This window comes from Oncorhynchus clarkii, chromosome 8 (assembly GCF_045791955.1).
Source record: "Oncorhynchus clarkii lewisi isolate Uvic-CL-2024 chromosome 8, UVic_Ocla_1.0, whole genome shotgun sequence".
Lineage (NCBI taxonomy): Eukaryota > Metazoa > Chordata > Actinopteri > Salmoniformes > Salmonidae > Oncorhynchus > Oncorhynchus clarkii.
The window spans coordinates 16,954,869-16,979,060 of NC_092154.1; the positions used below are offsets into that span (position 1 = coordinate 16,954,869).

Sequence of the window (24,192 nt, forward strand, 5' to 3'; positions counted from 1 at the left end):
GATTATATCACAGGTAATCAAACCTTGTGTGAGTTGCACAATATACTGGCAGAGCTGAATGCTTTTTGGCAATGTAATGCAGAGTGACTAATATTTGGCATTATATTTCCACACGGGAGTCCTCTTACTAACCCTGAGAGAGCAAGAGGTTGTGTGTAACACATTGCTAAACAGAAGATGACAACTTTGGAAAAGGGTATTGTGACACAACAGAAGTAATTGCAAGCATATGCTGTATACTCATAGTATTTTGTCTTCTATTTCTCAGGTCAAGGACCATCAAGGCCAAGGTAGAGTGGAGTTATCTTCAAGAGTTATTCCCTCCAAAATGTCCAAAAAGGAGCAGTTGATCAAAATTTGATTGACTAAAAAGTTGTAAAAAAGGTGAACAATTATGCCATAATTAATCAAATGAGCCAAGTATATGGTATTTCAAAACATGTTATTTGTTCAAAATCAAGAAATAATCAAAAACCTGAAAACTGACCAATGTTTAGGATGTAAGTTATACACTGGAAAACTTCTCTGCCTACTGCCATATGGAGCTGTGTGATACTGTGCCAAGTGTAAGCTTTACATTGATCCGTTTATATACAGTGTATCCCACTCTGGTGTAAATAGCTTGGCATATGAATCATATGAAACAAGATACGTTGCCTACTGTAATTCAAAGAATGCTAGCACTTACTTTAGTATGGCAAAAATACTTTCTCTAAGCACTTCCATAAACATCTTAGACTTCGGTAAGATTGGGTGCTGGGCCATTATCTACTGTGAGAATCTATGGCATTCATAAATGTCCCCAATATTTATTGTTTGCAAGATATTCTCTTTGGCTAAGGAATTTAACTTACTTACTGTGTAAACCATTAGCTTGTAGGGCTGGGAATTACCAGGGACGTCACGATACTATATTATCGACATTTTTGTAATTACTTTTTAATTGTATTTATTTAACCTTTATTTAACTAGGCAAGTCAGTTAAGAACAAATTCTTATTTACAATGACAAATTCTTATTTACAATGATACCTTGGTGCCGATACGATATGTATTGCAATTTTCACTATTCTCATGATTCTATATGTATTGCGATCCAATACTGTGATTTTTTTGCGATACAATGTTCCAAACATATTGTTCACCATATGTCTGCTGCAGAGAGACAAGAGAGAGGATGAAAAAACAAGTTCTGATCAGTCATGGAAATAAGTGCTAAAAACAAATGAGCTCCCTATTTAAAAAGAAGATGGAGAACAAGCTATGAAGGAAAAATACTGGAGTTTTGGTGCAGGTATAGCCAACTAGCGCAAAATAAATATTGCGATATTGTCAAAACAATACGATACAATATATTGTCAAAAATAGTATCCCGATATGTAACTATATAATTTTTTTATCCCATCACTATTAGCTTGACTTGAGTACACTTGGCCTGGGTTTACTGATTAACAACAGTGGCTCCATCACGCTGATATAGACAGGGTACTACTCACTTCTCTTCTTGATGTTGAGGAGCTCCTGCTCGATCCTCAGGCAGATGGACTGGGTGAGCTCCTTGGAGATCCTCTGGAAAGCATCAAAGTCTTCCACTGTGTACACATGGGTCTCCACGGGCTCGTTAGCAATGGCTTCCAGCTCAGATCTCACGGCATCCTTCACGCCCACGGCAAAGATCTCCACGTCCGCTTTCTTTAGCTTGGTGGCAGGGTCCTTGAAGGAGTCGGATGACTTCCCATCAGTGATGAGGATGGTGACGCGGGGCACGTTCGGCCGTGATCCTCGGTTGGCCAAGAAGACCTTCTCCCTGACGTAAGTCATGGCCCGGCCGGTGTTGGTGGAGCCGCCACGGTAGGGGAAAGTCCGGACGGCCTTGACCACAGCGCTCAGATCACGGTGGGTGTTCAGGTAGAACTCAGTGTGAGCGTCCCTGCTGTACTGAACCAAGCTGATCTGAATCTTGTCTGGTCCGATGTCAAAGGAGTTCACCAGCACCTCCAGGAAAGATCTGACTTTAGCAAAGTTGGACAGTCCGATACTGTATGAGCCGTCGACCAGAATGACAACGTCGGCTTGCACGTCCACTCCAAGAGAACATTCTAGAAGAGGACACAAAAACATTTGTCATGCCATGACAAAATCAGACACTGAATGACTATAACATTGACTGACATATTCCTTACTAAAAGACCAAAGGATGTATTGTTGTAGGGTATACTCACCAAGGGACACCTTGACTGGCTCAGTCTTCTCCATGGCCATGATGGGCTCGCTGGGCGTGAGGCCCTTGAGGGCGAACAGGCTGATCTGGTACTCTGTGTCTGGAGACAGGCCTGTAACTGTTGCTGAGGTCTGGCCGGGGCTTACGTACAGCTCCTGGCGCTTGCTGCCGGCCATCATGGGGATCAGCTGGATCTTGTAACCCGACACATCTCCAAAGGAAGCGTCCCATGTCACCCTCATAGACTTGGAGGCCACCTCCACAACTTGGAGGTTTGATGCTGGTTCAATAACTGTAAATAAACAACCCCAAAAAATTGAATCAAGACAGAAGTTTGTTAGTAAATAACCATCCTCTCACCACCTGGAAATATTTTGATCATCCATCTCTAAGCATTTCTAAGTTATCCATGCCAAAACCACTTCCAACATTCAAGTCTTAAAACGGCATTTTACCTTCCTCTCCGCTGACGAGTGAGTTGAGTTGATCGTCCACCCCCGAGCACACATTGGTAATGAGCTCTTTCTGCACATCCTTGATAAGGTCAAAGTTTAAGACTTTATAGACGTGCGTCCTGTAGGGGGTCGAAGCCATTTGTTTCAGCTCCTCATCATCTGTTCCTTTGATCCCTAAATTGGACAAAGAACCAAAAAAGGGGTGTAAAATGTATACGGCCTCATAAAACTGAGGAAAATGTTCCATATCACCATTATAATTCTGATCTCCTGCCCATTTCAGAAGGTTTACTCACTCATAGATAAGAGTCAACACCTATAAAGCCCAAATAAAGTCACCCCTATGAAGTCAATGACGGCACATGAAAATTATCCAGAATGTAGGAATTATTGTTTTATAGTTTCTTATGTCTGAGTGCTATAAATGCTGAGTAAAACAAGTGATCTAAAGATATATGAAATGAAGCAGGAGGTCTCTCCTTCTTTTCCATATTTAAGAAGAACCAGCTGGATTCACTATGGAACATAGAACCATGTCATGACTTTAGCTGGAAAGAATGACAACGTGGGCAACATGTGGAAACCCCATCTGATACCATTCTAGCTGGTAGGTTTCTTAGTTTTCTTCCTTTCCTTTGTGATATAAATACTTCAACTTACTCTCATGACTATAGAATACATATAGACAGGATTATTAGTATTTATAAACTGGGTGGTTCGAGCCCTGAATGCTGATTGGCTGACAGCTGTGTTATATCAGACCGTATATACCATCGGTATGACAAAACATGTATTTGTACTGCTCTAATTATGTTGGTAACCAGTTTATAATAGCAATAAGGCACCTAAGGGGTTTGTAGTATATGGCCAATATACCACGACTAAGGGCCATATCCAGGCACTCCGTGTTGCGTCGTGCATAAGAACAGCCCTTAGCCATGGTTTATTGGTCATATACCACACCTCCTCTGGCCTTATTTCTTAAATGTAACACATCAACAGGGTTAGATGATTGAAAGGTAGCCTGTAGTCACATACCCAACGTGAAGATCTCCACCCCCATGTTCTTGAGTTTCTTGGCGATCGCCTCCACAGGGTCTTGAGACTTCCCATCTGTGATAATCATGGCCACCTTGGGAAAGCCTTTCCTAGCACCATTTGCCTCAGTGAATGTGTTTTTCAGCAGATAGTCCATGGCCTCGCCTGTAACACAATGGCATGACACCCCTTTCAGTTATTACATTCTTAATTTGATTAATTCTACCAACTGCAAATAGTTATTAATAAAGAACTACAGCTTTGTGAGTTAGTATTATGCAAGAGGTAATGATATGATTATGTATTGTATAAGAGAGTGTAACCAGGTACTGATGGGACGGGTTAGGTACCTGTCATGGTGTTGCCACCCATGTAAGGTAGTGTGTTGATGGCTCTGAGAAGTTCGCCCCGTTTCATGTGCTGGTTGAGGTTAAACTCTGTCCTGGTATCAGTATGGTACTGGACCACACCTACCCTGGTCTTGTCCTCCCCAATCTCAAAGGCTCCCGCCATGGCAGAGATGAAGCTACGGATGTATTTAAAGTCTCTTCCAACGTTCCATGAACCATCAACCAGGAACACCAGATCTGCGATAGCACTGTAAGAACACTCTGAGAGAGAAGGAGTAGTAGAGGAGAGGAGCGAGGGAAAGGAAAATGAGAAAAAATGGAAGGGGTAAACAATTTGACCTGAAGACACATTTTTTTCCCAGAAGCCATATCATTGAGCAAAGAAAACAGAGTAAAGTGTGCTGTTGGTCAAATATACACTGAGTATACAAAACATTAAGAACACCTGCTCTTTCCATGACATAGACTGACCAGGTGAATCCAGGTGAAAGCTATGATCCCTTATTGATGTCACCTGTTAAATCCACTTCAATCAGTGTAGATGAAGGGGAGGAGACAGGTTAAAGAAGGATTTTGAAGCCTTGAGACAATTGAGACATGGATTGTGTATGTGTGCCATTCAGAGGTTGAATGGGCAAGACAAAAAATGTAAGTGCCTTTGAACTGGGAATGGTAGTAAGTGCAAGGTGCACCAGTTTGAGTGTGTCAAGAACTGCAACACTGCCAGGTTTTTCACGCTCAACGGCTTCCCGTGTGTATCAAGAATGGTCCACAACCCAAAGGACATTCAGCCAATTTGACACAACTGTGGGAAGCATTGGAGTCAACATGGGCCAGCATCCCTGTGGAACGCTTCGACACCTTGTAGTCCATGCCCTGATGATTTGCGGCAGTTCTGTGGTCAAAGGAGTAACAACTCAATATTAGGGCTGTTCCAGCGAACAGTAAAAGTAGCCTCCGGGGGAAAACTGCAGTCCAGCATTTTTTCCCCTTTGCAAAATGCATATCATTATTGTACAATGAAAATGACCCTCTTAACACTTGTATACTACACAGGAACTATGGAATATCAATTCATATATGTCAGATATGACACTAAGGTGATGAAGAGTGAATGCAATGAAAAATGTTTGTTATTGCCATCTTTTTTTGACAGAATACCATTGTCACTACCAAAATCGTCACTGTATTCATCAGGCTATTCATCCGACTTTTGTCTGACAGGCTGGAGGACATACACCACCCGCACTAGACCAGAGGATGGTGTTAGAGATAGTGGCATCAACAGATCAAGTGCAGTCGACAATAATCAGATTGATGTACTTAACTACTGCAAGCTAAGGTGGTACTTTGAGATAAAAGCCATCATAGTGGATAGTCTATTCCCTGTGTAGTGTACTACATTTGACTAGAGCCACAACGTGTGCTCCTTTGGGAATACTACATAAGGTACAGTGACTGAATAGCTTTGGTTACCCTGGAGGATATTTTCCAGCTCTGTCTTTCTGGATAGGAATAAAGTCAGAGAGAGAGGTTTTCCAAGCAGCAGTAAGCATGCATCATCTGTAGGGAGGCCACATTGCTCTTGTAAACAGCTGTATCTGTAATGGTTTCCACTTCTCTCAGCCTGGCTGTCTCAGGACCAAGCAGGCTACAGTACTCTTCAGCACCAGCACCAGAGGCCCTGCCCCCCTGGAACAGCTGTTAGCTCCACACCCCTGACCACCACACTGAGCATGTGCAAACTCCCTCACTTGGCATGACTGACAGCCTGGCTCTATGACAGGCAGCTTACCAACTTAGTTACCAATATTTTTGTAGATTTATATAGAATAACATGTCGAAACACCCTCCAATGGCTGTTGACCACACATCAATGGAAAGAGCCCAGGCACAGTAAGATAAATAAAAAAAGATTGTAGCCTATGAATAAACTGGAAAATGTTAACTGTTTAGGTTCAGAAAAAGCCAAGCAGGCAAAGGACTTACTGACAGAGTCTGTGACCTGTGGTTTCCTGGGACCTCCGTGCACTGTGCCACTTGATTGGACTGAAACACAAGATTAAATAAAGTCAAACATGAGTCAAACAAACTACTGTATTTAACCATAAATTCCCTAATGGGAGTGAATGAATCAGCTAGTAGCATGAAACATTTTTTAAGTAAACATATTGTCGAATTTATACATAAAGATAAACTTTGTGAAAGATTTAATGTGGGTGTCTCTAATAACCTCAAATCCACTTGCGGTCACAACGAGCAGGCAAGCAGCCGGCTCCCAAATTATAATGGACTGATGCAATTAGTTCCGGCAATTCTCTCAGTAATCCCTAAAGACCCTGGCTGGGCTGCTTAGGACTGTAGAATCAGAGGGCCGGTGCCAAAGAGGCTTCCCCGTCAAGCAGTGCATATTACATTACAGCATACTCTAATCACTGTTAGACTTGGGAGGTGGGGTTGCCTGTTAGGACCTATGAATTGTCATTCCTCTCTCTATACAGTCTGAATCATTCATCATTAGACTAAATAAGAAGCTGGGTCTGTATCCCAAATGGCACCCTATTCCCTATTGGCCTTGGTCAAAAGTAGTACACTACATAGGGAATAGGGTGTCATTTTGGACACAACCTGGGTATCGGTAAGTGACTCACTTCATTCACCAGTAGTCTTCATAAGATAATACATGTACCAGATGTGATGGTAAGTGACTCACTTGTGAGCTGTCCTGAGGTGGGCAAACTTTCCTCTGAGCCAGAGTATGAGATGATTGTTACTACATAGTCCATGTCTGGAGTAAGGTCTGTAATGGATGTCTTAGTGGCTGTGGCAGGGAGGGTTAAATCTTTTGTTGGTTTGTCTATGGAAATAACAAAGTACCAAGTTAGGAATAAAGGGTTATAGAGAATTAATATAACAACATATACCTTAGAAATCTTAGGCTTGGTGTGCAGTAAATGTTTAATTGCGGTGGATCCCACAATGAATTGGTCAGAACAGTAATATAAGGTATTTTGTTGTGTCAATGGCATTGATTGCTTGTTGTAAAGTACACAGATAATGTTGCAGTGAAGGTAGAGATTGAGAGAGATTGCCTGCAGCAATACAGACCACACACCTGTGTCTGAGGCCACCTGTATCCTGAATCCTTCTATCCGTGTTAACGGCGCTTTCCATGTCATTTGCACTGTGTTCTCATTTAAAATCTTAAATCTCAAGTCTGAAGGTGGTTCAACTGCAAAAATAAAAAGTAGCCAATGTTAATTCCAGCATTTGCTAAATAAGTGTATTTATGATAAAACACAAGTTGTAGGTAACTCGTATCCCAACGACTAACACTTCAAGGTTGAAGTTATCCTGTTCATTGTTGGGGCAAACAGCAAGAGATGACAATAACGACAACAAACATAACATTTGAGACTCGAGCAGCCATTTTCGAGAAAAATGACATTCGTTTGAGCTGTCCGGCCGTGTTTGTCCAAACACAGTCGACAACTCAAGCACGTATAGTGGCAAGACGACAAACGGTGGCAAAAAAAATATCCAAGGGCACAATAAAAAAATGACATTGACAAACTAAGATCTTACATGCTGATAAGGTCAACCCAACTCATGCCTAAACTGAGTCGACCGACAAAAACATACATCTTCCATAAAACTTGGTTGTGTAAAGGCCTACATGCAGCCATACATAGCCTTCAGTACATTGTTTATTTTTGATTGACCCATGTGTATGACTCCCATCCACTGCAAACCTCTTAAAAGAGTACACAATGAGCTTTATGACGCTTTGGACATATTTCCAAACCCCTCTAGCACTAAGTAGTGACAATCCACAATGGAAAAAAAGATTTACAAAGAAACAAATCAAATAGACAAGCCAAACAAACCATAAATGTGATTGGTCACAGTGAATGGACTGTCTGAAGATCATGCACATGTACATGAAAAGTTGTTTGTAACAACTTATGGAACCGGACAAAAGTTTCCATGTACAAGACGGACCAGAGAACATATTTGAGAAATATTTTTTAATGATATTCGTCTGTTGGGGGGATGGGGTAAGTTAATGCTCTTTTGTCATAATAGCCTAAGAGTGTTATGAAGAGTAAAGTCTTAAGTAGCCTATATTGTAATAACAGAATGTCTAAAGAGATCTAAAATCACAAGTAAAGTAAATAAGACCACTGCATGTGTAGTGGCTAATGGTGATGAATGATAAAATCTGCTTGTTGATGAACTTTAACAAGATGGTGTATCAGTGCATAGCGGTGCATATCAGGGTTAGAATAGGATTGTAGTCTATATAAGGGTATTTTAAATAGGGAAGCCTGTGGGGATCAGGAATATCATTCTAAAATATTATTGAAAAGCCATGACTCGGGACAAATTCAATGCAAATTTGCATAGCAAATGACCTGAGTGAAGCTTGTCCAGTACAGGATATCAAAAATGAGAATCACCAACCTGGCAGATCAACTCAAGGGCCATGGTCTGCTCCTTCTGTTTCCAAATGGGCCCATCATAATCATATAGTACTACCCACTGTCCTCCTTAAGAAGCTCTTAATTAAAACACTTATGAACACAAAGTCACACGCAAATACTACAAGCAAGTGCACGCAAGTCCTGCAGGCTCGTCTTATCTTGATTATTGTCCAGTCATGTGGTCGAGTGCTGCAAGGAAAGACCTAGTTAAGCTGCAGCTGGCACAGAACAGAGCGGCACGTCGTGCTCTTTATTTTAATCAGAGGGCTAATATTAGTACGATGCATGCCAGTCTCTCGAGGCTAAGAGTTTAGGAAAGACTGACTACATCACTTCTTCTTTTTATAAGAAATATTATTGTGTTGAAAATACCAAATAGTTTGCATAGTCAACATACACACAGCTCTGATACACTTACCCCACCAGACATACCACCACCAGGGGTCTTTTCACAGTCCCCAAATCCAAAACAAATTCAAGAAAGCATACAGTATTATATAGAGCCATTATTGCATGGAACTCCCTTCCGTCTCATATTGTTCAAATTAACAGCAAACTTGGTTTAAAATAACTGATAAAGCAACACCTCATGGCACAATGCCTTTCCCCTATTTGACCTAGATAGTTTTTGTGCATGTATTGATATGTACAGTAGGCTACGTGTGCAGTTATTTTATTGATGTAGTTCTGTCCTTGAGCTGTTCTTGTCTATTAATGCTTTGTATTATGTCATGTTTCATGTTTTGTGTGAACCCCAGGAAGAGTAGCTGCTGCTTTCTTCAACAGCTAATGGGAATCCTAATTAAACACCAAAAAAATACAAAATACCCACACACAACACACACACATAATCTCAATGATGAGCGAAAAGTTCATGTTCACACTTTATTTGGATTGTCCAAATAGTCCATCAACAAACTATCTGTTGATGGGTTATATTATGGGTTAGGGTATAGATTAAGATTAGGTTTAGGATAAGGGTTAAGGTAAGGATTAAGGTTAGGGTTAGGGTTAGGTTTAGGATAAGGGTTAAGGTAAGGATTAAGGTTAGGTTTAGGATAAGGGTTAAGGTAAGGATTAAGGTTAGGGTTAGGTTTAGGATAAGGGTTAAGGTAAGGATTAAGGTTAGGGTTAGGTTTAGGATAAGGATTAAGGTTAGGGTTAGGTTTAGGATAAGGGTTAAGGTAAGGATTAAGGTTAGAGTTAGGTTTAGGTTTAGCATAAGGGTTAGGGTAAGGATTAAGGTTAGGTTTAGAATAAGGGTTAGGGTAAGGATTACGGTTAGGGTTAGGTTTAGGGTAAGGATTAAGGTTAGGGTTAGGATAAGGATTAAGGTTAGGGTTAGGCTTAGGATAAGGGTTACTGTAAGGATTAAGGTTAGGGTTTGGTTTAGAATAAGGGTTAGGGTAAGGATTAAGGTTAGGGTTAGGTTTAGGATAAGGGTTAAGGTAAGGATTAAGGTTAGGGTTAGAATAAGGTTAAGGGTAAGGATTAAGGTTAGGTTTAGAATAAGGGTTAGGGTAAGGGTAAGGATTAAGGTTAGGGCTAGAGCTAGAATAAGGGTTAGGGTAAGGGTAAGGATTAAGGTTAGGGCTAGAGCTAGGGTTAATAGATTGTTGAAATGTTACTGATAGTCTGTAGAGCATCTACAGATGGATGGACTATCCAAATAAAGTGTTACCAAAATCATCTCAGTGACAAAATAAAAGTGTTTTAGTGTTGTTGCTGTTATGACTCTTTCTTTTCATTTCTGTTTTTTCCAAGTAGGTCAAGATTTTGGAAAATACCAAAAAAGAAGGCTTCTCTTAAAAAATATGATATTCTAACAGACTATTTTACATTTTATAGTCTGATTGACCTCTGTAATCTGTAATTTATATGAATGGTCTTGGGAGCTTCAGAATAATGTTCTTTCTCAGTCTAACAGTTTCTGGAAAATAATGTTAGAGACACTTATATTTTGTGTTTCCGTTTCATCAGAGAAAAGGACAATTGGCTTCAAGCCCCGTTTTTCTCCGAATGAAAGTGGAGACATACAGTCGAGTTCTCGGTTAATTTTGGAAAAAAAATACAGCTTATCTATACATCCCTTACGGGCATTTATTTTTTACCTGGTTCCTCTATCATGACCTAGTTCCTTGATATTTAACTAGTTCCTTTATCATTACCTAGTTCCTTGATATTTAACTAGTTCCTTTATCATTACCTAGTTCCTTGATATTTAACTAGTTCCTTTATCATTACCTAGTTCCTCTATCATGACCTAGTTCCTTGATATTTAACTAGTTCCTTTATCATTACCTAGTTCCTTGATCATTACCTAGTTCCTTTATCATTACCTAGTTCCTCTATCATGACATAGTTCCTTGATATTTAACTAGTTCCTTTATCATTACCTAGTTCCTTGATCATTACCTAGTTCCTTTATCATTACCTAGTTCCTCTATCATGACCTAGTTCCTTGATATTTAACTAGTTCCTTTATCATTACCTAGTTCCTTGATATTTAACTAGTTCCTTTATCATTACCTAGTTCCTTGATATTTAACTAGTTCCTTTATCATTACCTAGTTCCTCTATCATGACATAGTTCCTTGATATTTAACTAGTTCCTTTATCATTACCTAGTTCCTTGATCATTACCTAGTTCCTTTATCATTACCTAGTTCCTCTATCATGACATAGTTCCTTGATATTTACCTAGTTCCTCTATCATGACCTAGTTACTTGATATTTAACTAGTTCCTTTATCATTACCTAGTTCCTTGATTATTACCTAGTTCCTCTATCATGACATAGTTCCTTGATATTTAACTAGTTCCTTTATCATTACCTAGTTCCTTGATCATTACCTAGTTCCTCTATCATGACCTAGTTCCTTGATATTTAACTAGTTCCTTTATCATTACCTAGTTCCTTGATCATTACCTAGTTCCTTTATCATTACCTAGTTCCTCTATCATGACATAGTTCCTTGATATTTACCTAGTTCCTCTATCATGACCTAGTTCCTTGATCATTACCTAGTTCCTTTATCATTACCTAGTTCCTTGATATTTAACTAGTTCCTTTATCATTACCTAGTTCCTTGATCATTACCTAGTTTCTTGATCATTACCTAGTTTCTTGATCATTACCTAGTTCCTCGATCATTACCTAGTTCGTTGATCATTGCCTAGTACCTTGATCATGACCTAGTTCCTTGATCATTGCCTAGTTCCTCTATCATTACCTAGTTCCTTTATCATTACCTAGTTCCTTTATCATTACCTAGTTCCTTTATCATTACCTAGTTCCTCTATCATGACATAGTTCCTTGATCATTACCTAGTTCCTTTATCATTACCTAGCTCATTGATCATGACCTAGATCCTTGATCATTACCTAGTTCCTTGATCATTACCTAGATCCTTGATCATGACCTAGTTCCTTGATCATTGCCTAGTTCCTTGATCATGACCTAGATCCTTGATCATTACCTAGTTCATTGATCATTACCTAGTTCCTTGATCATTACCTAGTTCCTTTATCATTACCTAGTTTCTTTATCATTACCTAGTTTCTTTATCATTACCTAGTTCCTTGATCATTGCCTAGTTCCTTGATCATGACCTAGATCCTTGATCATTACCTAGTTCGTTGATCATTGCCTAGTTCCTTGATCATTACCTAGTTCGTTGATCATTACCTAGTTCCTTGATCTCATTACCTAGTTCCTTTATCATTACCTAGTTTCGTTATCATTGCCTAGTTTCTTTTTCATAGCATAGTTCCTTGATCCTGACCTAGTTTCTTGATCATGACCCAGTTCCTTTATCAATACCTAGTTTCTTTATCATTACCTAGTTCCTTTATCATTACCTAGTTCCATTATCATTACCTAGTTCCTTTATCATTACCTAGTTCCTTCATCATTACTTAGTTCCTTTATCATTACCTAGTTCCTTCATCATTACCTAGTTCCTTTATCATTACCTAGTTCCTTTATCATTACCTAGTTCCTTTATCATTACCTAGTTCCTTTATCATTACCTAGTTCCTTGATCATTACCTAGTTCCTTTATCATTACCTAGTTCCTCTATCATGACATAGTTCCTTGATATTTAACTAGTTCCTTTATCATTACCTAGTTCCTTGATCATTACCTAGTTCCTTTATCATTACCTAGTTCCTCTATCATGACCTAGTTCCTTGATATTTAACTAGTTCCTTTATCATTACCTAGTTCCTTGATATTTAACTAGTTCCTTTATCATTACCTAGTTCCTTGATATTTAACTAGTTCCTTTATCATTACCTAGTTCCTCTATCATGACATAGTTCCTTGATATTTAACTAGTTCCTTTATCATTACCTAGTTCCTTGATCATTACCTAGTTCCTTTATCATTACCTAGTTCCTCTATCATGACCTAGTTCCTTGATATTTAACTAGTTCCTTTATCATTACCTAGTTCCTTGATATTTAACTAGTTCCTTTATCATTACCTAGTTCCTTGATATTTAACTAGTTCCTTTATCATTACCTAGTTCCTCTATCATGACATAGTTCCTTGATATTTAACTAGTTCCTTTATCATTACCTAGTTCCTTGATCATTACCTAGTTCCTTTATCATTACCTAGTTCCTCTATCATGACATAGTTCCTTGATATTTACCTAGTTCCTCTATCATGACCTAGTTACTTGATATTTAACTAGTTCCTTTATCATTACCTAGTTCCTTGATTATTACCTAGTTCCTCTATCATGACATAGTTCCTTGATATTTAACTAGTTCCTTTATCATTACCTAGTTCCTTGATCATTACCTAGTTCCTCTATCATGACCTAGTTCCTTGATATTTAACTAGTTCCTTTATCATTACCTAGTTCCTTGATCATTACCTAGTTCCTTTATCATTACCTAGTTCCTCTATCATGACATAGTTCCTTGATATTTACCTAGTTCCTCTATCATGACCTAGTTCCTTGATCATTACCTAGTTCCTTTATCATTACCTAGTTCCTTGATATTTAACTAGTTCCTTTATCATTACCTAGTTCCTTGATCATTACCTAGTTTCTTGATCATTACCTAGTTTCTTGATCATTACCTAGTTCCTCGATCATTACCTAGTTCGTTGATCATTGCCTAGTACCTTGATCATGACCTAGTTCCTTGATCATTGCCTAGTTCCTCTATCATTACCTAGTTCCTTTATCATTACCTAGTTCCTTTATCATTACCTAGTTCCTTTATCATTACCTAGTTCCTCTATCATGACATAGTTCCTTGATCATTACCTAGTTCCTTTATCATTACCTAGCTCATTGATCATGACCTAGATCCTTGATCATTACCTAGTTCCTTGATCATTACCTAGATCCTTGATCATGACCTAGTTCCTTGATCATTGCCTAGTTCCTTGATCATGACCTAGATCCTTGATCATTACCTAGTTCATTGATCATTACCTAGTTCCTTGATCATTACCTAGTTCCTTTATCATTACCTAGTTTCTTTATCATTACCTAGTTTCTTTATCATTACCTAGTTCCTTGATCATTGCCTAGTTCCTTGATCATGACCTAGATCCTTGATCATTACCTAGTTCGTTGATCATTGCCTAGTTCCTTGATCATTACCTAGTTCGTTGATCATTACCTAGTTCCTTGATCTCATTACCTAGTTCCTTTATCATTACCTAGTTTCGTTATCATTGCCTAGTTTCTTTTTCATAGCATAGTTCCTTGATCCTGACCTAGTTTCTTGATCATGACCCAGTTCCTTTATCAATACCTAGTTTCTTTATCATTACCTAGTTCCTTTATCATTACCTAGTTCCATTATCATTACCTAGTTCCTTTATCATTACCTAGTTCCTTCATCATTACTTAGTTCCTTTATCATTACCTAGTTCCTTCATCATTACCTAGTTCCTTTATCATTACCTAGTTCCTTTATCATTACCTAGTTCCTTTATCATTACCTAGTTCCTTTATCATTACCTAGTTCCTTGATCATTACCTAGTTCCTTTATCATTACCTAGTTCCTCTATCATGACATAGTTCCTTGATATTTAACTAGTTCCTTTATCATTACCTAGTTCCTTGATCATTACCTAGTTCCTTTATCATTACCTAGTTCCTCTATCATGACCTAGTTCCTTGATATTTAACTAGTTCCTTTATCATTACCTAGTTCCTTGATATTTAACTAGTTCCTTTATCATTACCTAGTTCCTTGATATTTAACTAGTTCCTTTATCATTACCTAGTTCCTCTATCATGACATAGTTCCTTGATATTTAACTAGTTCCTTTATCATTACCTAGTTCCTTGATCATTACCTAGTTCCTTTATCATTACCTAGTTCCTCTATCATGACATAGTTCCTTGATATTTACCTAGTTCCTCTATCATGACCTAGTTACTTGATATTTAACTAGTTCCTTTATCATTACCTAGTTCCTTGATTATTACCTAGTTCCTCTATCATGACATAGTTCCTTGATATTTAACTAGTTCCTTTATCATTACCTAGTTCCTTGATCATTACCTAGTTCCTCTATCATGACCTAGTTCCTTGATATTTAACTAGTTCCTTTATCATTACCTAGTTCCTTGATCATTACCTAGTTCCTTTATCATTACCTAGTTCCTCTATCATGACATAGTTCCTTGATATTTACCTAGTTCCTCTATCATGACCTAGTTCCTTGATCATTACCTAGTTCCTTTATCATTACCTAGTTCCTTGATATTTAACTAGTTCCTTTATCATTACCTAGTTCCTTGATCATTACCTAGTTTCTTGATCATTACCTAGTTTCTTGATCATTACCTAGTTCCTCGATCATTACCTAGTTCGTTGATCATTGCCTAGTACCTTGATCATGACCTAGTTCCTTGATCATTGCCTAGTTCCTCTATCATTACCTAGTTCCTTTATCATTACCTAGTTCCTTTATCATTACCTAGTTCCTTTATCATTACCTAGTTCCTCTATCATGACATAGTTCCTTGATCATTACCTAGTTCCTTTATCATTACCTAGCTCATTGATCATGACCTAGATCCTTGATCATTACCTAGTTCCTTGATCATTACCTAGATCCTTGATCATGACCTAGTTCCTTGATCATTGCCTAGTTCCTTGATCATGACCTAGATCCTTGATCATTACCTAGTTCATTGATCATTACCTAGTTCCTTGATCATTACCTAGTTCCTTTATCATTACCTAGTTTCTTTATCATTACCTAGTTTCTTTATCATTACCTAGTTCCTTGATCATTGCCTAGTTCCTTGATCATGACCTAGATCCTTGATCATTACCTAGTTCGTTGATCATTGCCTAGTTCCTTGATCATTACCTAGTTCGTTGATCATTACCTAGTTCCTTGATCTCATTACCTAGTTCCTTTATCATTACCTAGTTTCGTTATCATTGCCTAGTTTCTTTTTCATAGCATAGTTCCTTGATCCTGACCTAGTTTCTTGATCATGACCCAGTTCCTTTATCAATACCTAGTTTCTTGATCATGACCTAGTTCCTTTATCATTACCTAGTTTCTTTATCATTACCTAGTTCCTTTATCATTACCTAGTTCCATTATCATTACCTAGTTCCTTTATCATTACCTAGTTCCTTCATCATTACTTAGTTCCTTTATCATTACCTAGTTCCTTCATCATTACCTAGTTCCTTTATCATTACCTAGTTCCTTTATCATTACCTAGTTCCTTTATCATTACCTAGTTCCTTTATCATTACATTGTTCCTTTAGGCTACTTCATTTTTGTACAGCTGAAATTCTTCCCGTCCCCAGAGAACTGCTGTATGCATACTAGATAAACTAAGACAGAAATTCCTAATAAAAATATCAAGCAAGTGCCCCTCCTAGCGTAAGAAAGACTTCACTGCAACTATCCATGCTTAGAGTTAGCCTTTCACTAACTTCCAGACCACTATGATGGGGCCTGTTCCACTTTGAACTTTTAGATTTAAAAGAAATCTATTTGAAACGCACTTTTTGATTGAAAAATATAATGTTGCATTCCTCAGACTGTTTCAATATCCTACCCTAAACTAGTTGTTTGAGTTAATTCAACCTGTCCCAATGAATAGACAGACAAAATTGGATAAAAACACAACAAAAAGACAAGAATACATAGGTCTAGAAATGAATATATAGGTATACCGATGAATCCATAGGCCTATAGATGAATCTATAGGCCTACCGATGAATAATGTAGACATTTTCTTTCAGCAAACATTTATTAACAAAATGTAATTAAATGTGGTGAAAGTATTGCAATTTCACCATGAAGAGCTAAAGAACCGACACCATTAGCTACAGTCGGAGGGAGAGAAATGGGGGGGGGGGGGGTAAAGAGAGAGAGAGAGAGAGCGAGAGAGACGGGGAAGATGCACATTTTCATTCAGTTGTGTTTAATTAACAGTAGAAAAAATTGAGGTGAGGAGGGGAAAAAATGGCAGGTGAGGGATAACTTTACCTTGGGCCTCGACGGAGGATAGTAGCACTGCAAGGAAGGCAGCCGCTGCCAGAGACAGCCTTATCTTCATTTTGACTCGTTTTCTCTCTCTGGTTCAGCAGAACATGAATGAGGCTACAAAAAGAACGTGCAATTACGCACGCATCTCAGCAATGCTCCAACATTCCGCATTGTACTTTTACCACAAGCATCAAATATTTAAATGCCATATAATCCCAAATAAACTATAGATGTGTGATATAGCAAGTGCATTCAAAGACAATGGAAAGACAATTGAACATCTAAACTACATTGTCTTATCATATTGGTCCAATTTAAACAGGGATTAAAAACAACGTAAGAAAACTCACTATCAACTTTTAATCGAAAATTGTCTCTTCTACACTTTTCTATGGGATAAACGTGCTTCCTATTGTAGCCTATCTGATAAAAAAGGCGGTCCCCGTTCAGTCAAGACTTGCCTTGATGAAGATGGGAGTAGGCTAGAGCATGACTCAAAAGCTATAAACTATCCAACATGTACAAACTATATGAAAACCCAACCCGTGTCTCCAAGCACAAAAAAACAATAAATATCGTGCAATATCGAACAGAGTATAGACCACCAGTCCTAAGTGATAAATGTTTCCTTTCTCCTAAAATTAAATTCTAATTTACTTCACACATTAGGAATTATCCTGCATGTTTAAACCGCGAAGAATATTCCAACGCCAACCTATATGCCCAATGCACATGAGTCCAAGACACACGGCATTTATGGAATGGTTGTTGGGGGATAATTACGGGCAATAATTAATCTCAAAGACACCTTAACATAAAGACACCTTGACGAAAATGATCACTAGGCAAATACTAAATACTAAAAATTCAGAGCACAATATTGGGATTGCCTACTTCCCTGGTCTCCAGATGAGCATAACTAATCTCCCTTTACCTCTCAAATAGCCTAAACAGTAGTCCAATCCATAATTCCATAATTCCATATTCAATTAATTCAATACTGACCTGTGGAAATGAAGTTGTGCTGTCGCTCGTTTGATTTCAGAATACAAAACAGTAAAGCAGTAAAGCCTCTTTGGATATGCCCCTTCTGGTAATGATCGATACAAGTTTTAAGGGAGGAGAATCAATATTCTAAGCACAAACGAAAACTCAGTTCTCCTCTTGCGGAGGTCACAGATCAGAAGCCTTTTTCCAAGTGGGAAGACTCTCTACAATCTGCTACTTAATAGGGGGCTGTTCCCAACTCTCCCTTTACTATCGTAAGCTCTTACGACACTCAGCAAGCGTGGAACCCAGCCACAGATTGATAAATGCAGCCTCTCAGAGTGTGGGGATATACTTTTGGAAATTTAGCATAGTTTTCTGCATTCCTTTTCAATGATGCTTCTCTAAAGGTTTTATCCTCAAGTTCATAGCATCTGCGTTTGGAAACCAGGAGATGTGTTGTTATTGGCAACCGTTGAGCCGTTTTTTTTAGACAATGGAAAAATCTTCAACAGCCCATTAATTCAGTGACCACTTAAGAATCAGTAGGCTTAACTACGTCATTTTAATTTAATGGGATTTATGTCAGTAGATAAATATTTATAAATATATTGTTATGTTATTGAACTATTTAATAAGTCTTTGGATTCCACTCAGAAAATGTCAAGACATACTTAACACTGTCCAATCATAATTATACAGGTGAAGCATGAGTAAAGGGTGATGCTTTCTATATAGTCTCGTTATTGTTGTCATTTTCTTGTGTTACTTTTTTATTTTTTATTTTGTTTCGTTTTTTCACTTTAGTTTATTTAGTAAATATTTTCTTCAATCTATTTCTTGAACTGCATTGTTGGTTAAGGGCTAAGGGCTTGTAAGTACGCATTTCACGGTTAACCTGTTGAATTCCCGCACATGTGACTAATATGATTGTATTTGATCTATCAAATACGTAGGCAATATATTATAGCCCTACAGATCATTTGAAAGCAGAAAAACGTTTAAATTGAAAGTTTTATTGAAAAACGTGATAATAACATTAAAACATTTTTTTAACACTTTTTCAGATGACAGAATTCAGTTTCCCGACCATCGGCCTGTTATGCGAGACCCAATCAATTCCCTCGAAGACATAGCCCTCTAGTGGCTCAAGAGGCAAAACGCATCGCTGGTTCCTTGAGCATTAGGTTCTACTTAATAAAGTATTCAGATAAAACTCGGTTAAAAAAAAACGTTACTAACATTTTCACAAATGTCTGATGGCACTTTTTTATAATCTATTCACATTGTAAAATGTGCACGCATAGCGTATCAAATCACTACCAAAAAGTCAACTATATTGATTAAATTGCATCTCATGACATTTTCCCATGATCTAGTAGTTATTTCTGTGTAGAGTTCAAGGGACATTCCAAAATAGGAACGTCATATTCTAATTGTAGATATATTCGTAATTTCTTTACAAAGTATCATTTGATGACAACATTATGACTGCCTTTGGCTTAATGTGTCCTCCTTGGTTTCTAATAATAAGGTACTAATCTTACAGACTGGCTTTAAAGAAGAAAGACAGTGAAAAATTGAGGAATTGTGGTCACATATATTAGATAAATTACATGACATTACTACTTAAGTAAATACCAGTGTTTTCCCCATTGTAATGTTCAAATAAACCATTGGAATTGGAGCAAGATACGCTAGACAAGGTGGGATCTTTTTTGTTTTTGTTTTGTTTGGTTAATTATGCGAATAATGTCGGTGGAAACAGTTTTATCCGCCAATATTGATATAATAACAATCGAAGTAAACTTGGAGTCAGGCCATAACATGTGAGGTCCACTCACAACTCGTCGAAAGCATGCAGTTTATTAGGCTACAGATTCGTCGAAAGCATGCAGTTTATTAGGCTACAGATTAAATTAATTATTATGACGCTCACAGGGTGGTGATAGTCTTATTCTGGTGACATGATAATCGATGCTTGCCTGCAGTTTGACAAATGAAAATGATCTTGCTCTTTTGTCCACAATAATAATAATAACACTCGCTCTGAGCTCTTGAAGAAGGTCATGGTGCTTCGTGCTAGCTGGCTGGCTGACGATACTACAACTTTTTCTGAAAGATTCCAAATTCCCTTATCGATCAATGTGATACAATCCTTTTCCAAAGCGTCTGGTCTATATCTTAACATTAATATATGTGAACTCATGGCTGTCAAAGATTGTGTGACACCTTCATATTATGGTATTCCAGTAAAGAAGAACTTACATATTTAGGCATAACCATTACAAAGGATCAGAAGTCTAGAGGCTTGCTAAGTTTTAACCCTCTTATTTAAAAAATAAAAAATAAAAAAAACAGAAGCTAAATCAATGGCTACAGAGGGACTTATCATTAAAAGGTAGAGTCCTAATAACCAAGGCTGAAGGTATCTCTAGACTACCATATGACACTCTATCTTTATATCTTGACAGTAAAATAAGCAAGGAGATAGACCAGATGCTTCTCAACTTTCTTTGGAGAAACTGTACCCATTACCCTTTGTTTTTTGAATATTGGTTCTGAAATAATATCCTATTGGTGAGCCAACTGGTAAATGCAGAGGGTCTTTTACTCAGTTATAAGGAATTCTTATTACTTTACAAGGTCCCTGTAACACCTAAAGATTTTGCAATTGTTTTTGATGCCATTCCCTCAGGTGTATTCAGGAACGTGTCAAGACCTGACCCTCAGAGCCTACCTTCTATTGACCCTGTTGACTCATCAGTAGGAAAGATTTATTTCTCTTTTGGTCCATTCAACAACAGAGCGATACGAACCTTGTTTCAGCAGGATGTTGTATCTGTACCGTATGTCATGCCTTATTGGAATGATTTATTGATAATATCTGTTGGAAAAAAGTTTGGATGTTGCCACACACATACCTACTTGTTAACAAAATTAAGGAAGTTTCCTTAAAAATTATTAATAAATATTATCCTGCCAACCACTATATGAAGAAGTTTAAGGAAAACATCAACTCAAATTGCTCCTTTTGTAATGACCACCCAGAAACAGTGTTGCATCTTTTTTGGCATTGTATGCATGTAAGAAAACTGTGGCAAGACATCAGTAGATAGATATAATAGAATAGTAGATATAATTGAATACATTTATGAAGATCTTACACTATTGTGGAGAGATATACTGCTTAGATTCTTTACCTACGATAGAAATAAGCTGAAACAGTTTTATGCAATTCATTTTCTTATTCTTTTGGCCAAATTTCATATTCGCAAATGTACATTTACAACAACAAAAAACACATTTTCTTACCTTACAAAAACAAATTGAACTATATTTTAAGACAATTAAATACTCTAAGACAATTAAATACTCTACTAACAAAAAAGGTTAGAATAATAAGTGTCTGTATGTCCTTGTGTAATGTGATTTTGTACCCCCTAGCCCCACCCCCTATCCCCCCTAGCCCAATTGTCCTTTGTATATTATTTATATATACTTGTGTTCCCCCATGTACTTCCTGTATTGATTTGTTAAGAAAAAAAATAATAAGAAAAAGGTAATGGTGCTTCAGTTGTGTTTTTATGCGGATTTTAGAATATTCGCATGAAAATCTGTCGCCATTTGGAAGGAAACCTACCTACTGGTCATAATTCCCATCATGAGAATGGTATTAGTAGGAAACTAGACATGAACAAGATTAGTTATGTCTCCATTAACTTGTTCAGGGTTCAGAGTTTTTGTCATAATTTAGAAAGTTTGCATGGAAAATAGATTAAACAATTGCCTGCTAGGGTACATTTCCATTTATTTTCCTAGGCAAGTCAGTTAAGAACAAATTCTTATTTTCAATGACGGCCTGGGAACAGTGGTTGACTGCCTTGTTCAGGGGCAGAACGACAGATTTGTACCTTGTCAGCTTGGGGATTCAAACTTGCAACCTTTCGGTTATTAGCCCAACACTCTAACAACTAGGCTACCCTGACTTAACTATTTTGTGTCGATAAAAACAGCTGGACTTAATGATGTCACACTCAGTATTGACATCACTGCCCATCCCTTCCTTCAGGTTATGCTCAAATCCTACACCCCAACCCGAGCATTCCGTTCTGCATTCCGTTCTGCCACCTCTAGTCTCTTGGCCCTCCCACCCCTACGGGAGGGCAGCTACGGCGCAGCCCAGTCCAAGCTGTTCTCTGTCCTGGCATGGAGAAGCTAGGACAGTAGAGTCCCTGCCCATCTTCCGAAAGCACCTGAAACCCTACCTCTTCAAAGAGTATTTTACATAATCCCATCCCATCCTCACCTCGATCCCTCCCCCCTTTCTAGCTCTGACTTTGCTGTAACTACACTCTAGACCCAAACTGCTACAGACCTATATCTATCCTACCCTGCCTTTCTAAGGTCTTCAAAAGCCAAGTCAACAAACAGATTACCGACCATTTCGAATCCCACGCACCTTCTCCGCTATGCAATCTGGTTTCAGAGCTGGTCATAGGTGCACCTCAGCCACGCTCAAGGTCCTAAACGATATCTTAACCGCCATAGATAAGAAATACTATGCAGCCCTATTCATTGACCTGGCCAAGGCTTTCGACTCTGTCAATCACCACATCCTCATCGGCAGACTCGATAGCCTTGTTGTCTCAAATGATTGCCTCGCCTGGTTCACCAACTACTTCTCTGATAGAGTTCAGTGTGTCAAATCGGAGGGCCTGTTGTCCGGGCCTCTGGCAGTCTCTATGGGGGTGCCACTGGGTTCAATTCTTGGGCCGACTCTCTTCTCTGTATACATCAATGACGTTGCTCTTGCTGCTGGTGAGTCTCTGATTCACCTCTTCGCAGACGACACCATTCTGTATACTTCTGGCCCTTCTTTGGACACTGTGTTAACAACTCTCCTTCCGTGGCCTCCAACTGCTATTAAATGCAAGTAAAACTAAATGCATGCTTTTCAACTGATCACTGCCCGCACCTGCCCGCCCGTCCAGCATCACTACTCTGGACGGTTCTGACTTAGAATATGTGGACAACTACAAATACCTAGGTGTCTGGTTCGACTGTAAACTCTCCTTCCAGACTCACATCAAACATCTTAAAGTTAAATCTAGAATTGTTTTCCTATTTCGCAAAACAAAGCATCCTTCACTAATGCTGCCAAACATACCCTTGTAAAACTGACCATCCTACCGATCCTCGACTTCGGCGATATCATTTACAAAATAGCCTCTAATACCCTACTCAATAAATTGGATGCAGTCTATCACAGTGCCATCCGTTTTGTCACCAAAGCCCCATATACTACCCACCACTGCAAACTGTGGCTGGCCCTCTCTTCATACTCATCATACTCGTCGCCAAACCCACTGGCTCCACATCATCTACAAGACCCTGCTAGGTAAAGTCCCCCCTTTTCTCAGCTCGCTGGTCACCATAGCAGCACGCGCTCCAGCAGGTATATCTCTCTAGTTACCCCAAACAACTACCTCTTCCCCTACTGTATTTATTTATTTTGCTCCGTTGCACCCCATTATTTCTATTTCTACTTTGCACATTCTTCCACTGCAAATCTACCATTCCAGTGTTTTATTTGCTATATTGTATTTACTTTGCCACCATGGCCTTTTTTTGCCTTTACCTCCCTTATCTCACCTCATTTGCTCACATTGTATATAGACTCATTTTTCTATTGTATTATTGCCTGTATGTTTGTTTTACTCCATGTGTAACTGTGTTGTGTGTCGAACTGCTTTGCTGTATCTTGGCCAGGTCGCAATTGTAAATGAGAACTTGTTCTCAACTTGCCTACCTGGTTAAATAAAGGTGAAATAAATCCCACCGCACCTGTTCATATTGAGGAAAAGTGTAGCCTACTTACTATGCCTGTGGATGTCTCACTTAGCTATCTGAAGTCACTCTGGATAGGAGCTCTGCTAAATTACTGAAATGTAAAAACACTTTTTTTTTCACAAAAACCGTGTTGAAAAAAATAAGTGTTTCTATTACTCTTTTAGGCTAATTCCGCATTGGTGACAGCCTGTAGTCTACCCTCCCACCTATCTGTTTCATGTCTCAGGTAGCCTGGGAAATCCAGCATGGATGGAATGCAATAATTGACTAACATTTGCCATATTCTAATAATTCCCATGTGC

The 24,192-nt window shown here is 38.4% G+C and overlaps 1 protein-coding gene across 7 annotated transcripts in view; it reads right to left on the reverse strand.

The window, feature by feature from the left end:
• LOC139415024 (collagen alpha-1(XII) chain-like) overlaps positions 1–18,248 on the reverse strand; it is a 105,193-nt gene extending 86,945 nt beyond the window's left edge. For all 7 annotated transcript variants that reach the window (XM_071162770.1, XM_071162769.1, XM_071162767.1 and 4 more), the window contains exons 1-10: positions 18,056–18,248; positions 17,051–17,164; positions 7,179–7,295; positions 6,777–6,920; positions 6,053–6,112; positions 4,064–4,324; positions 3,714–3,878; positions 2,676–2,849; positions 2,222–2,512; positions 1,496–2,098 (exon numbers count right to left, since the gene is read on the reverse strand). In XM_071162770.1, the coding sequence (XP_071018871.1) occupies positions 1,496–2,098; positions 2,222–2,512; positions 2,676–2,849; positions 3,714–3,878; positions 4,064–4,324; positions 6,053–6,112; positions 6,777–6,920; positions 7,179–7,295; positions 17,051–17,120 (1,885 nt within the window). In that variant the 5' untranslated portion in view covers positions 17,121–17,164; positions 18,056–18,248. The remainder of the gene's footprint in view (positions 1–1,495; positions 2,099–2,221; positions 2,513–2,675; positions 2,850–3,713; positions 3,879–4,063; positions 4,325–6,052; positions 6,113–6,776; positions 6,921–7,178; positions 7,296–17,050; positions 17,165–18,055) is intronic.
• Between the last annotated feature and the right edge of the window lie 5,944 nt (positions 18,249–24,192).